At 47.8% G+C, this 14,504-nt stretch overlaps 1 protein-coding gene and 1 non-coding gene across 2 annotated transcripts; one reads left to right on the forward strand and one right to left on the reverse strand.

Moving 5' to 3' along the window:
• Positions 1-389: 389 nt before the first annotated feature.
• Positions 390-3,288, forward strand: LOC123135837 (glycerol-3-phosphate acyltransferase 5). The gene is made up of 2 exons (XM_044555065.1): positions 390-1,329; positions 2,007-3,288. Exons 1-2 carry the CDS (start codon positions 646-648, stop codon positions 2,979-2,981), a joined length of 1,659 nt encoding a protein of 552 aa, XP_044411000.1. The 5' UTR covers positions 390-645; the 3' UTR covers positions 2,982-3,288.
• A 77-nt stretch (positions 3,289-3,365) lies between these two features.
• TRNAL-CAG (transfer RNA leucine (anticodon CAG)) lies at positions 3,366-3,446 on the reverse strand. Its single transcript has one exon. It is a non-coding gene; the product is annotated as a tRNA-Leu (tRNA).
• Between the last annotated feature and the right edge of the window lie 11,058 nt (positions 3,447-14,504).

Here is a 14,504-nt window from a genome sequence, read left to right on the forward strand (position 1 = left end):
GGCCACATGTCCACATGCCTAAGGCAGCGTCACGAGTGCGGCACGTGAAACACACAGCGGGAAAGTTCTAGTACGCTCTCCCCCTCCTTCTCTTGCGTCTGAAGCGCGAAAGAAAAAGATTTGGCAGATTCATGTAGGAGGAGTATATCTTGGGAGTCCGCATCAGCATTCAAGAGCTAGCAACGCCCAGCGCGAACCGCGCACGGCACAAAGGTGGCCGGAGATCCAAGCCGCTCCGCACGCAACAGGTGTGTGTACGTCGTTTCGCACTACGTCGGCCAGATTTCCCACGCCACGCTAGCTATGCCACGACCACCGCTTCTCTTCGCGGTTCACACGGCCAGATTTCCCTGACAGTGGTTAGTAGTTAAGCCCCCGACCGGGCTCTGGCTAAGCGAATTGAAGCAAGCTAGATAGATCCGGTTTGTTGAGACTTCCGAGAGGTTAGGTTAGGTCAGGTGGTCGTCGTCCAGCCCGCCCGCGCAGTCCACACCTCCACGCAACTCTGCATGCAAGCGCGCCGACGCGGTGGGTGCAGTCCGCTTACCTGAATCGGCGACGGCGCCCGCGGTCACGCCAGACGCTGCCCACCGCCCCCGGCGACCCGGTCACCCAGAGCCGGACACCCCCCTATATCCCCCGCGCATGCGCATGCTTCCTTCCTCGTCCGACCCCGACCTCGCACACTCCCACGCTCACACGTACCAGGCGCCGCGGACCAGCTCGGTGGCAAGATCGTCGACCGGTCGGCGACGCATGGTGACCATGCCGTCGTCGGTGGTGGCAGAGCTGGAGGGCACGCTGCTGCGCGACGCCTGCACCTTCCCCTACTTCATGCTCGTGGCGTTCGAGGCGTCCGGGCTGCCGCGCTTCGCCGCGCTGCTGGCGCTCTGGCCGGCGCTGCGCCTGCTGGAGCTGCTGCTGGGCCGGGGCGGCCTGGCGCTGCGCTGCGCGGCGTTCGTGGCCACAGTGGGGGTGCCGCGGGCCGAGCTGGAGGCCGTGGCGCGCGCTGTGCTGCCCAAGTTCATGGCCGACGACGTCGACCCCGCCGCATGGGCGGCGTTCGGGGCGTGCGAGGGTAGGCGCGTCGTCGTCACCCGCATGCCCCGGGTCATGGTCGAGTGGTTCGCCAGGGAGCACCTCGGCGCGCACGACGTTGTCGGCTGCGACGTCGAGTACAGCCGCCTCAGGCGATGCACCGGGCTCCTCAAAGGCGCCGCCGACGAGGCTATCGCCGGTCGCGTGCGAGCGCTTTTCCGTGACGGTGACCGGCCGGACCTCGGTCTGGGCCGGTCGGAGATGACACGATCCTTCTTGCCCTTCTGCAAGGTTGGCTATGCTTTTTACAAAGTTCTTACTGTACATCTTTCATGAAAAAGTATTACTTTCTCCTTTTCCGTTTTTGGACTCATCTCACAAATCACATGCAAGGCCATCCTACTCTTTTGTGCATTGGTCGATTTTACATTAAAAACAAAAACGGCACAATTCAATGCAAAAATACCTATACTTGCCTGTCTCCAGGGCAATGAGTCTGACAAAATAAGATATTCTGCTTTTTTGAGACGGGCCTAACAAACCAAAAAGGTAGGGAGTATTCCTTATAACCTTGGGCCTGAGGCTTTTGAATTTCTTTTGAAAATTTTGGCGAGTTACGTTTTTTAAGATTTTCCTTTGTTTTTCTAAGAATAATTTGGTTCGTTTTACATGGGCTTTGGAGAGCTCAACTTCGGTTGAATCACTCCTGCCAGACCACAAATCTTTGGTGCAGATTTTTTTTTGTAAAAACATTCTATTATATTTTTAGAAAATCAATTCACCTATTACTTTTATCTTCACAAAACTATAGGTTCGAGTTTTTCCAGTTTGGTCCTCCTTTTCTGTTGAAGTCCTGCACTACATTACATATTCACAGTTGTGAGCATGGGTAACTTTCTTTTTTCACTTCCAATGCAAGAGATGAGTAACCAAAATGACATCTGAATACGTCATGTGCATGTATGCAGGAGCAACTCCAGCCGCCGTTGTCCGTGGACGACGACGACGACGACGACGTGGCGAGGCGACCGAAGTGCCCTCCGTTTCGGCCTGTCATCTTCCACGACGGTCGGCTCGTGCGCCGGCCGACGACTCTCGTGTCCCTCGCCATCCTCCTCTGGATCCCCCTCGGCGTCCTCCTCGCCTTCGTCCGCATCACGCTCGGCATCGTCCTCCCCATCCAGACCATCCCCTACATCGCCCCCTTCGTCGGCGGCGCCGTCATCACGCGCGGCCGGCCCCCCGCCCCGACGACCGGCGCCAACGGCTCGTCCACGGGCGTCCTCTTCGTCTGCACGCACCGCACGCTCATGGACCCGGTGGTGCTATCGTTCGTGCTCGGCCGGCGCGTGGCCGCCGTGACCTACTCCCTCTCCCGGCTCTCGGAGATCCTGTCGCCGATCCCGACGGTGCGGCTGACGCGCGACCGCGACACGGACGCGGCGCGGATGCGTGCGGAGCTGGCGCGGGGCGACGTGGCGGTGTGCCCCGAGGGCACCACCTGCCGGGAGCCCTTCCTGCTCCGCTTCTCGGCGCTGTTCGCGGAGCTGAGCGAACGGATCGTGCCGGTGGCGACGAACTACCGCGTGGGGCTGTTCCACCCGACGACGGCGAGGGGGTGGAAGGCCATGGATCCCATCTTCTTCTTCATGAACCCGAGGCCGGTGTACGAGGTGACGTTCCTGAACCAGCTCCCCGCCGAGGCGACGTGCGCGGCCGGGAGGAGCCCCGTCGACGTCGCCAACTACGTTCAGAGGATACTTGCGGCCACGCTGGGGTTCGAGTGCACCACATTCACCCGCAAGGACAAGTACCGGGTGCTCGCCGGCAACGACGGCATCGTCGGCGCCAAGCCCGCCGCGACGGCGACGGCGACCAAGCCAGGATGGCAGCGACGGGTCAGGGAGGTGCTCGGATTCTTGCGTTTCACTAAGATCGATTAACCACCGAAACTAAAGGCATGTAGCCCAACCACTCAACTGGCTGCATGCTGATGTATATCTGCTCAACAAAAAATTGTAACATACAGACATTAGAAATTCACGTTAATCTACACGTTTGTTTTTAGTTTTTCTCAAAAAGAAAAGTGTTCAATTTTGGTGTTGTAAATCTTCAGGCGAGTGTAGTGTATGTAATTAATGAGCTTGAGTCGTTGGTAGTTGAGCAGTCCTCTAGTCTGTATTCTCTTATCTCCATTCTTTTCTTACAGTGATGGTTTTGATTGAAATCGATTGGTCACGTACTGTATTACTTTTGGAGTGAGCAGTGATGACTAGTTTTGGTTCTGTACGGTTGTGAAGAAAGAAAGAAAAAAAGGAAAATGGATATGTCAAGAGTGGGATTTGAACCCACGCCCTTTCGGACCAGTACCTGAAACTGGCGCCTTAGACCAACTCGGCCATCTTGACTTGATATCCTATTTGAACAAATACGTATAATTATATAAAACCTGAACAACACATAAAACTATCGCCAGCATAATATAGCGATACATAATGATCTTACACATCACATGCACGGCAACATAAAAAGAGTTCTTAATGTGTTAATTATCTCTAATTAGAGCTTTATGTAGGTTTTAATGTGCGTCGCTGCTAGCTCCACCTATGGCGCTTAATAAAGTCTTATTAAGCAAAACATCGTTGGTAGTGGCGGTGGCGCAAGTCCGGTCAATAAGGTTTCCTCAAGCCTCCCCATCTCGCTGGTATCATATGCAATGACGCCAATGGTGTAGTTTTCCACCATTCGATCTAGCCAATGAGGTTAGCATAGTTTGTAGGAGCGGTGGTGATAGCGTTCATTTACTGTTTGCTCCTTCGGCCTAGTTCCTGTCATGTCGATGCGGCCTTCAGTGTTGGCGTGAGGTCTATAAGAAATAATGGAGGTCTGGCTATTGATTTCTACTACTCTTACCCAGAGAATTAGTATGACGGGTCCGTGACGTTGATGGAGCGACGTGTAGTGACGGGCCGTCAACCCACTTTGGAGGATGATTTTTAGGGATTTTGATGGATGCTTGTTTCAACATAGTCGGTCTCAAGTCTACGTAAACAAGGAGGGTTGTGATAGCATTAGCAAGCCAACGTCAAAACTCTGCCACTCTTAAAGAGATGAAACTCAAAACTACATAGTTGGGGTGTAACCCTCGACGCGCCATATCAAAACCGAGTGTGGTGTTAAATTGGCAAGGATCAGGTTGTCACCCTCTTGGTGGCACATCGTATCTTGATATGGAAGCGGTAACAAGTGAGCAACAACCAGGTAGTCGCATCCTTAGTAGAGCGCTACATCGACGCACGGGTGTAGTGAAAAATGAGCGGGTCTTCGCAATTCGCATTTGACTCGACGAGTGTGAAGTGTAAGGAAGCTAGCCAAGACAAGTAGGATCCCATGGCTTGACCAACACTTGTCTTTAAGCATTTTTAAGGGTCATCATATATTCCAATGTCGTTCCTATAAAGAACAGTTCTTAAAATATACTTGAAGTACAATTAGTTCTTTGAGATATGTTGGCGTGAATTACTGAAATCCACTTTTGGGATTAGATGCACTTTCGTTTGGGCTTATATAGGACGCATGCCTTCGGAAGTGCCACTGCATAGTGAATGATAAATCGTGATGATACTGTCAAGAAAGGTCAAGGCTGACCAAATCTGACATGGAAGGAGTCTGTTAAGATATATCTCGGGAATAACATCAAAGAACTAGCCATGGACACACTTGCATGAAAGTTACCTATCCACACCAGAACCATGACTTGGTTTCGAAATGTTATGAGTTTCAAATGCTTCCTATCCTGATACGTCTCCTTCATATCTACTTTTCCTAACACTTTTGCTCTTGTTTTGAACTCTAATTTGCATCATTTGGATGAAACTAACCCGGACTAACGCTGTTTTCAGCAGAACTACCTTGGTGTTGTTTTTGTGCAGAAATAGAAGTTCTCGGAATGGAGAATTTTTATGGAATAAAAGAAAAATACTAGAACCAAGAACCACCGGAGGGGGGGGGGGGGGGGGGGGCTGGGTGAGCACAACCCACCAGGGCGCCCCCCTCCTGGCGCGCCCAAGTGGGTTGTGCCCACCTGATGGCCCCGCTGACCTTATCTCCGACACTATAAAATCCTATTTCTGGAGAAAAAAAATCAAGGAGGAAAAATTATCGCGTTTCACAACATGGAGCCGCCACCGCCTCCTGTTCCACATCGGGAGGCCAGATCTAGAGTCCGTTTGGGGCTCCGGAGAGGGAAAATTTTGATCTTCGTCATCACCAACCCTCCTTCATCACCAATTCCATGATGCTCCCCACCGGGAGTGAGTAATCCTTCGTAGGCTCGCTGGTCGGTGAGGAGTTGGATGAGATTTATCATGTAATCGAGTTAGTTTTGTTAGGGCTTGATCCCTAGTATCCACTATGTTCTGAGATCTATGTTGATATGACTTTGCTATGATTAATGCTTGTCACTAGGGCCCGAGTGCCATGATTTCAGATCTGAACCGTTCATGTTTTCACCATTATATCTATGTTATAGATCCGATCTTCCAAGTCATATGCACCTGCTATGTGTTATGATCCGTAAACCCCGGAGTGACAGTATTCAGGATACTTTCCTGTGATGACCAAAATTTGAGGAGTTCATGTATCTTACATTCTTAAGAAGTTGCTCCCCACCTCTACCAATTCTCTCAACATGCACACTATCCACATCATCTTCATACCACGTCAGCGTTCACATGATTATAATTCTTAACATGCATGTGCCATGTCATCCTGCAGTTACCACTCACCAGCGTACAGAACGGACCGTGTACCAGACCTGATCGTTTTCTCTGCCACTTGCCAGGTTGATTATTTCCCCCGACCCAAACTTCTTGCGCCTGGGCTTTTTCGTCCCGTCATGTTTGCTCGGACGACTTGACTTGATTTATTGTCGTTGGGCTGTACTACAACGCGCATCATACTCAGGCCCACATCTTCCCACCCGATTCCCTTCCCCTACCTGAGTCGCAAACCTTTCTGTCCGATCCCCTTCCCCTGCAAGGCTACAATCTTGACAACCGAATAGGCGATCGTCCCTTCAGCTCTCCCCTCTGATCTGAAATGGTGCACGGTTTCATTAACTACAAGTGGGAAATTAAGATCACCAAGCAGCACTACTCCTCTTCCAGTTGTCTATATATGGTAGATTTTTCTCTCCAAGAAGCACTACTCCTTTTTTTGCAGGGTGCTCTTTGCGAATGGCTTGGACATCTGTCCTTCGTGGTATGTACCGTATGTACGCGCGGGACTGTACGTGCATGTGGTATTATCATCCATGGCGATGTTCTCATGAAACCATGCAGTACTTTTCTTGAAAAAGGAATATTTGTTGTTATAGCCGATGGTGATCCCTTGATAGAAGACACATTTGTAATTAGGACGGTGATAGAAGAATATGGATTCCATCAAATTAGTTCAGTCGCCGGTAGTGATTTTATTATCAAAATTAGTTATATTCAATACATCATTTGTAATTAGGAGGGTAACAAGCAATGTGTTTTATATCTTTTGACAGCAGCAGATTACAAAATCCTGTTTTTTGTATGCTCACATTCCTCTATCCTATTTTTGTTCACACTCTTTCCTTTTATTATAGAGGCCTGCCTGATGTTATGGATGCATGCGAATGGTTCATATGTAGCTTACATATAGAAGATGCAGTGTTCTCTATTTTTTATTTATGAAGAAGATAGCAACCATGACGACCTCACATACTACATGGTCAACCACGCATAGAAGCATCTCAGAAAATACACTAGGACCTCTACCTAAAATTAGTAAATTTATTGCTGAAATTTAAAATTAGTTATCACTTGAACGATCATCATCGTTTCTAATCGAGAAGAACTCTCATTACTACTCTGTTGGGAAATTTCTATTTCCATACAAAATCTTTAATATTCCTATCCATATGGTAATCACTTTGACCTGTATTCGTTAAACTAATGGCAGACCTGGTAGACCCCGCAACTACAATCTAGAGTGACTTTCATAGTTTCACTATTTGCCACTCAATGGATTTTTCTTCAATAGTTCAAAAATTCCCGCCGCGGGGTATCATCTAGTTCACTATGTGTTAATGCTTTGTTCCGGTTCTCTATTAAAAGGAGGCCTTAATATTCCTTAGTTTTCTTAAGGACTACGCTGCCACGGGAGGATAGGACAAAAGATATCATGCAAGTTCTTTCCATAAGCATGTATGACTATTTATGGAATACATGCCTACATTATATTTATGAACTGGAGTTAGTTTTGTATTGCCCTAGGTTATGACTGTTATATGATGAATATCATTCAACGAATTCAGCGATCCAATGCCTACGAGTTTTTCACATATTTTTCTTGCTAAGTTACTATTGTTATTGCTACTATCACAACTGCTACAAAATCATCGCTATCACTATTACCGTTAAAATTACAGTTACCACTGCTATCAAAACTATCATATTATTATGCTACTTATCCCTTTGCTGTAGATAATTAATCTAAAAGTATGGTTGAATTGACAACTCAGCTGCTAATACTTGCAAATATTCTTTGGATCCCATTGCGTCGAATCTATAAATTTGGGTTGAATACTCTACCCTCGAAAACTATAGCGATTCCCTATACTTGTGGGTTATCAAGACCTTTTTCTGGCGCCGTTACCGGGGAGCATCGCTATATTTGTTGAGTCACTTGGGATTATTATCAATCTATCATTATGAAGAATCTGAAGGATACCAAGACTAAGATTTTTCCCTCTAAGACGTGGGGAGTTAAGGAACTGCCATCTAGCTCTACACTTGATTCACCTTCTATTTTCAGTAGACTTGCAACACCACCACATGCTATTAATCCTTATATGTCGCAAGTTATTGATGGTGCTACTTCTGCTATGAATGTGACACATGATGATGCTGGTACCTTGCTTGATGATGATGTCCACTAAGTGAAATTCTTGATGAACAAATTGCTAAAGTTAAAGAGAAAGAAATTACCGAAACTGATGAAGTACTTGAAACTAAAAATCTTGAAACACATACTAGATCTAGTGCTCCTAGATATGAATTGCGTAAAGTACCCGAGGGTTATGTTATGGATGAGGAGATAGCTAGAGACTTTCTTGCTTGCAATGATAGAGATGATCTAAAGAAATTATTATGCAAACTGAAAGAAAAATCTTTGAATGCTAGAATGAAATGTGATCCTCAGTTTGCCACCTCACCTATTTTTGTTGACGATAAGGATTATGAATTCTCTGTCGACCCAGAATTAATTACTCTGGTTGAATCTGATCCTTTCCATGGTTGTGAAACTGAAACTATTGTGGCACATTTTACTAAGTTAAATGATATAGCCACCCTTTTTTCTCATGATGAGAAAATTCGCTACTATTATATCCTCAAGTTATTTCCGTTCTCATTAAAGGGTGACGCTAACATATGGTACAATACCCTTGCTCTTGGTTATTTGCGTAGTCCCCGGGATATGATTTATTACTTCTCTGAAAAATATTTTCCTGCTCATAAGAAACAAGCTGCCTTACAGAAAATATTTAGTTTTGTGCAAATCGAAGAAGAGAGTCTTCCACAAGCTTGGGGGAGGCTTCTCCAATTACTTAATGCTTTGCCTGATCATCCACTTAAGAAAAATGAAATACTTTATATCTTCTGTAATGGACTAACTGACGCTTATAGGGATTTCCTAGATAGTCGTATTGGTTGTATTTTCAAGGAACGAACTGTTGGACAAGCTGAGGAATTATTGAATAATATATTGAAAAATTATGATGATTGGAATTTTCCTGAACCACTTCCTAAACCCACTCCGAAGAAGAGGGGCACTTTATATCTAAGTCATGAAGATATGCAAGAGGCAAAGAAAAGTATGAAGTAAAAAGGTATTAAAGCCGAGGATGTTAAGAATTTACCACCTATTGAAGAAATACATGGACTGAATACACCACCTCCATAGGTGGTAGAGGTAAATTCTTTATTGAAGTTTGATGAAGATGATATTCCTTATAATAAACATCCTAGTTAGTGCTTATATGAGTTTGACAACTACATTATGAAACAAGATCACTTCAATGCCAATGTTATGAAACAATTGAAATATAATTCTGATATGATTGCTCTCTTAAGTGACTTGTTATTTAGAATCTCTAATGATGTTAGTGGTGTAGGAAAACATGCTTCTATGGTTCAAACTCAACTAGAACAAGTTGCTAAATCTCAAATAGAGTTGCTTGATGAAATGAACAACAATATGAATGATCATGCGATAAGAGTAGTAACTAGGGGAGGTAGAATGACTCAGGAACCACTTTATCCTGAAGTTCACCCTAAAAGAATTGAACAAGACTCTCAAAGAATTAACACGTATGCACCTAGTCCTTCTAAAAAGAAGAAGAAAAATAAAAATGATAGGACTTTGCATGCTTCTAGTGAACCTGAGATGGAGAAACCTCCGGATAATAATGATGTTTCTATTTCTGATGCGGAAACTCAATCTGCTAATGAACATTCACCTAGTGATAATGAAAAAGATAATGATGATGTTCATGAAGATACTCAACGAGACAATGATAAACAACCAGATAATGATGTTGAAATAGAACCTGTTGTTGATCTTGATAACCCATAATCTAAAAATAAAAGATATGATAAAAGAGACTTTGTTGCTAGAAAACATGGTAAAGAAAGAGAACCCTGGGTACAAAACCCCTTCCACCTAAATCAACTAAGAAAAAGGATGATGAAGAATTTCAACGCTTTGCTGAAATGCTTAGGCCAGTCTTTTTACGCACTCGCTTGACTGATATTTTTAAGATGGCCCCTTATGCATAGTACATGAAAGACATCATCACTAATGAGAGAAAGATACCTGAAGCTGAAATCTCCACCATGTTTGCTAATTATTCTTTTCAGGATGGAGTACCTAAAAAGCTTGGAGATCCGAGAAAACCAACTATACCTTGCTCCATCAAAAGAAATTATGTAAAAACTGCTTTGTGTGATTTAGGAGCTGGTGTTAGTGTTATGCCTTTCTCCTTATATAAAAGACTTGATTTGAATAAACTCACACCTACTGAAATATCTTTGCAAATGGCTGAAAACTAAACTACCATACCTATCAGTATTTGTGAGGATGTGCCTATTATTGTTGCAAATGTTACTATCTTAACTGACTTTGTTATACTTGAGATGCCCGAGGACGACAACATGTCGATTATCCTTACTAGACCCTTCCACTACTGGCATCGGGGAATTTGCCGTCTGCCAGTTCTTTGTTGTCAGCTAGCAGACGGCAAAAAAGGTCTTTGCCATCAGCTACCAAGAAGAAGATGGCAAACAACTGGCAGACGACAAAGAAGGTCTTTGCCATCTGCCATTTCTTTGCCGTCCGCTGGTTGACGGCAAAGAGGGAGGTGGCACCCACTAACGAAAAAACTTAACGTCCCCCCTCTTTGTCGTCCGCAGCAGACGGCAAAGATATACAAAAAGCGGACGACAAAGGCAGGGCGGACGGCAAAGACTAACCTAACTAACGGCCGAGCCCCCCCGCCCGTTACTCTCTCTGTTTCTCCCTCTCTCCTCCCCGACGCCCAGATCCACCCATCGCGTCGCCCCCGCCGCCCGTCGCCCCCCCTCCCCCGCCCCCGCTGCCCGGCGCTGCCCCGCCCCCTCCCCCACCAGCCGACGCCCCACCATCCCGCCGCCCCGGCGCCGCCCTCTCCATCGCCCCCGCCCTCGCCCTCGCCGCCCGGCGGCACCCCCGCGCCCGCCCCCGCCCTCGCCGCCGTCCCCGCCACCGCCCCCGTCCCCGCCGTCCGGCACCGCCCCGCCACCGCCCCCTCCCCCACCCGCCCGATCGTCCCACTGCCCCGGAGCCCCGCCGCCCCCACCCGCCCACCACCCCGACGCCAGCGTCGCCCCTGGCTCCGGTGAGTATTCTTTTTTTTCTGTTTTTTCTTTTTGTTGTTGTTTAATTGTTAGTGTTAGATTTAGTGCTAGATATGTGTTAGTGTTAGTGTTAGATTTAGTGCTACATATGTGTTAGAGTTAGATTTAGTGCATGGGTTTTAGATGAAAAAGATGAAAAAAGAAGAAGAAGAAAAGAAGAAAAGAAGTAGAAAAAAGATGAAAAAAGAAGAAGAAGAAAAGAAGTAGAAGAAGTAGAAGAAGAAGAAAAGAAGAAAAGAAAAGAAGTAGAAAAAAGATGCAAGAAGAAGAAGAAGAAAGGAAAGAAGAAGAAGGATAGAAGAAGAAGAAGAAGAAAAGAAAGAAGAAGAAAAAAGAAGAAGAAGAGAAGGAAAGAAGAAAGAAGGATAGAAGGAAACACCTCGACCCCTGACCCCGACACCCCGACCCCGACACCACACCCCGACACCTGACCCCGACACCCTGACCCCCTGACACCCCGACCCCGACACCCCGACCCCGACACCACACCCCGACACCTGACCCCGACACCCAGACCCCCTGACCCCGACACCCCGCCCCCGATACCACACCCCGACACCCCGACCCCGACACGACACCCCGACACCCCGACCCCGACACGACACCCCGACCCGACACGGTACCCCGACACCGACACGACACCCCGACCCCGAAAACCTCCTGAAAAGGTGCTCTTTGGCCTTCTAGAGGCTGATGGGGTCATATATTTGTGAATTATGAGTTAGGTCATATATTTTTCGATTTTGTTATGAAAAACATCATATATAATTGTGTTGATTGGGTAGATTTAAATGTGCAGTTCTTTCATCGCTGCGAGGTTTGGTGTTCGACGACCTCGCCGTGCGTTTGACGAGCTCTGCCCCTTCGTTCGTGGGTGAGCACAAATGACATGTCCTCCTCCCCCATTAATTATTTTCTCTGTTTCGGTGTTCGTGCCGATGAAACTTGATAGCTAGCTATATATGTGTCTTGAATCATCAGTATGCGTAACTAATATGTGTCTCCTGTTCGAAAGCGTTATAGTTATAAATATGCATGCATTTGCATATTTATAACCTTGTTTCTTTCGAATTGTCCAACGCTATCCATGGACAGCCTGAGTATGTGTAGATTGGGTTCGTTTTCCCATATGCTTTGCTCCGGATTCGACACATAAATTTCGTCAGTGCCTCCCCTGTTGTTCTCTGGGCACACATCCTCTCTGTTTATTGCAGAGACGTGTATCAGGAGAACATCGGGGAGGTGCTGCCGAAATTTTGCGTCGGATCCGGAGCATAGCATGGGAAAATGAACCCAATCTACACATACTCGGGTGGGATTAGGACCTATCATTACCTATTAGAGTGTAGGTTGCATGGACGTAATAAAATTGACAAAGTAGATCAACTGATGAATATATACATGGTGAATTATATATATATATATATATATATATATATATATATTTGTTGTGTGTCCAGTAGCTCTGAAAGTCAAGATGAGTGATCGTGCATGGATGTATACCGGTCACACTGGTCAGAACAAATGGAGCGCTGAATGGTTCACAAAAACCAAGGGGTTTGTGCAAGCCACATTTGCAAATAGCCAGAGGAAAACCTGGTGCCCCTGTTTCCGGTGCGGCAATTGGGAAAAGAGGACAGAGGCTGAAATGGGCAAACACCTGCAGAAGAGTGGTTTTACGCCCGATGTCGGGGGTTGGGTGCGACATATGCCAATGGATGTCTTATCATGGTGGGAGCGAGTAGACGTCGCCGGTGCCTGGAAGCGGGATGAGGCGTAGACACGTATGCCGGCGAACTTTACCCAGGTTGGGGGCTCTTCGTGGAGATAATACCCCTACTCCTGCTCTGCAGGGTCTCCGCATGATCACTAAGGCACTAGTGATACAAAGTGATCCTTGAGCTGTGTCTAGGGGAAGGAGAAGGCAAGGATAGCTCTCCCCAGCCCTAGGTTTCTGGCTAGTTCTATCGGAGTGGGAACCCTTTGCATGGGTGGCCTGGGGGGTTATATAGGCCTACCCCCCAGGGGTACAACGGTAATCTGGCCAGCTGCCGGGCCCGGCCGTCAGTGTCTCCGGCCTCCGGCTTCTCCGCCGACCGCTGGGGCCCTCCGCCTGGTGGGCCCTGCCGACTGGTTGGTGGCTGTTCACTGTAGCCGTATCCCCAGTGACGGGGGCTTGGTCATCTTTAGCATGGCTACAGTCCCACCGCCTTGCGGGAGGACACTGTAGCCACACCTGGTCTTGTCAGCTTAATGGCTTGCTTGCCTCGGGGCAAGGGACGGCCGCCTGCTGGAGGCCGGCCCCTCTCTGATCCGCCTAGTTGAACTTCCACCATCTTCCTTGGGGTCACTGTCTGATAGGGCCCGCCTATGGCGAGCCGTACCGACAGGCTGTCATGGGGAACATGACTCCACCTGCTAGGAGCAATGTCAGGATAGATACGGCACAGTGCTCCGTCGTGCGGAGATCTCTGTCTGTACGGAGCACTGTAGTCACGCCCGTCTCGAGCGTGGGAGGCGACGTGCTTCACTGTAGCCATACTTCGTCTTGTACTCCTGATGGGTGCTCGGCCGCCCCGTAGTCGTGAAGTAGCCGCCTGCCTGCAGCCGCCCTCTCTGGAGGGCGGTCGCCAGGAGCCGGCCACTGGAGCGTCGTAGTCTTGGGTCACCCGCCCTCTGGCAGCCGGCCGCCGAGCCAACCGGCCTCAGAGGGCGGAGTTTCGGCTTGGGGCTCAGCTAAGCGGAGCTGGCCCAAAGTCTTGATAAATCTTGGGCCTCGGGTGAGCCTACCCGTGGCCCATTACTCCGACACCCGATTATATGATGTGGACATATCATGGTGAGTCTGCCCAACGTGACCGAGCTGAGGTGGATCGTCGTTGCACCGACGAGCATGGTACCGGGATGGAAAACATGGTGCAAGACTATGATGATGCTCTGGATTCGGACGAGGAGATGAAGGAATCTGCAAAGGCCTTCAATGAAATGTTGGAGTCTTCAAAACGTCTGCTCCATGAGCACACTGAGCTTTGTTGTTGGATGCCATCTCACAAGTAATGGCTCTGAAGGCTCAGTTCAACTTGGCAGAGAATGCTACGACGCAATGATGACAGTATTTGGACGCTTTCTGCCCAAAGGCCATGTAATGCCTGCAAACCTATACCAGTCGGACAAAATCCTCCGTGCACTGAAGATGCCCTATGAGAAGATACATGCCTATGAGAAAGGATGTGCCTTATTTAGGCTTGACTATGCGGACTTGAATTATTGTCCCATTTGCAAGTCTTCCAGGTATGTTGTGATAGACAACGGTATGGGTGAGAAGACACAGACCAAAATCCCCGTTAGTGTTCTTCGGTATATGCCAATCGTACCAAGACTTCAACGTCTTTCGATGGTCGAAGAGACGGCCAGACAGATGACATGGCACAAAACAGGCAAAAGAACCGAACTAGATGCAGATGGGAATCTGATGATGGT

The sequence above is a fragment of the Triticum aestivum genome, chromosome 1B (genome assembly GCF_018294505.1).
Source record: "Triticum aestivum cultivar Chinese Spring chromosome 1B, IWGSC CS RefSeq v2.1, whole genome shotgun sequence".
Taxonomy (NCBI): domain Eukaryota; kingdom Viridiplantae; phylum Streptophyta; class Magnoliopsida; order Poales; family Poaceae; genus Triticum; species Triticum aestivum.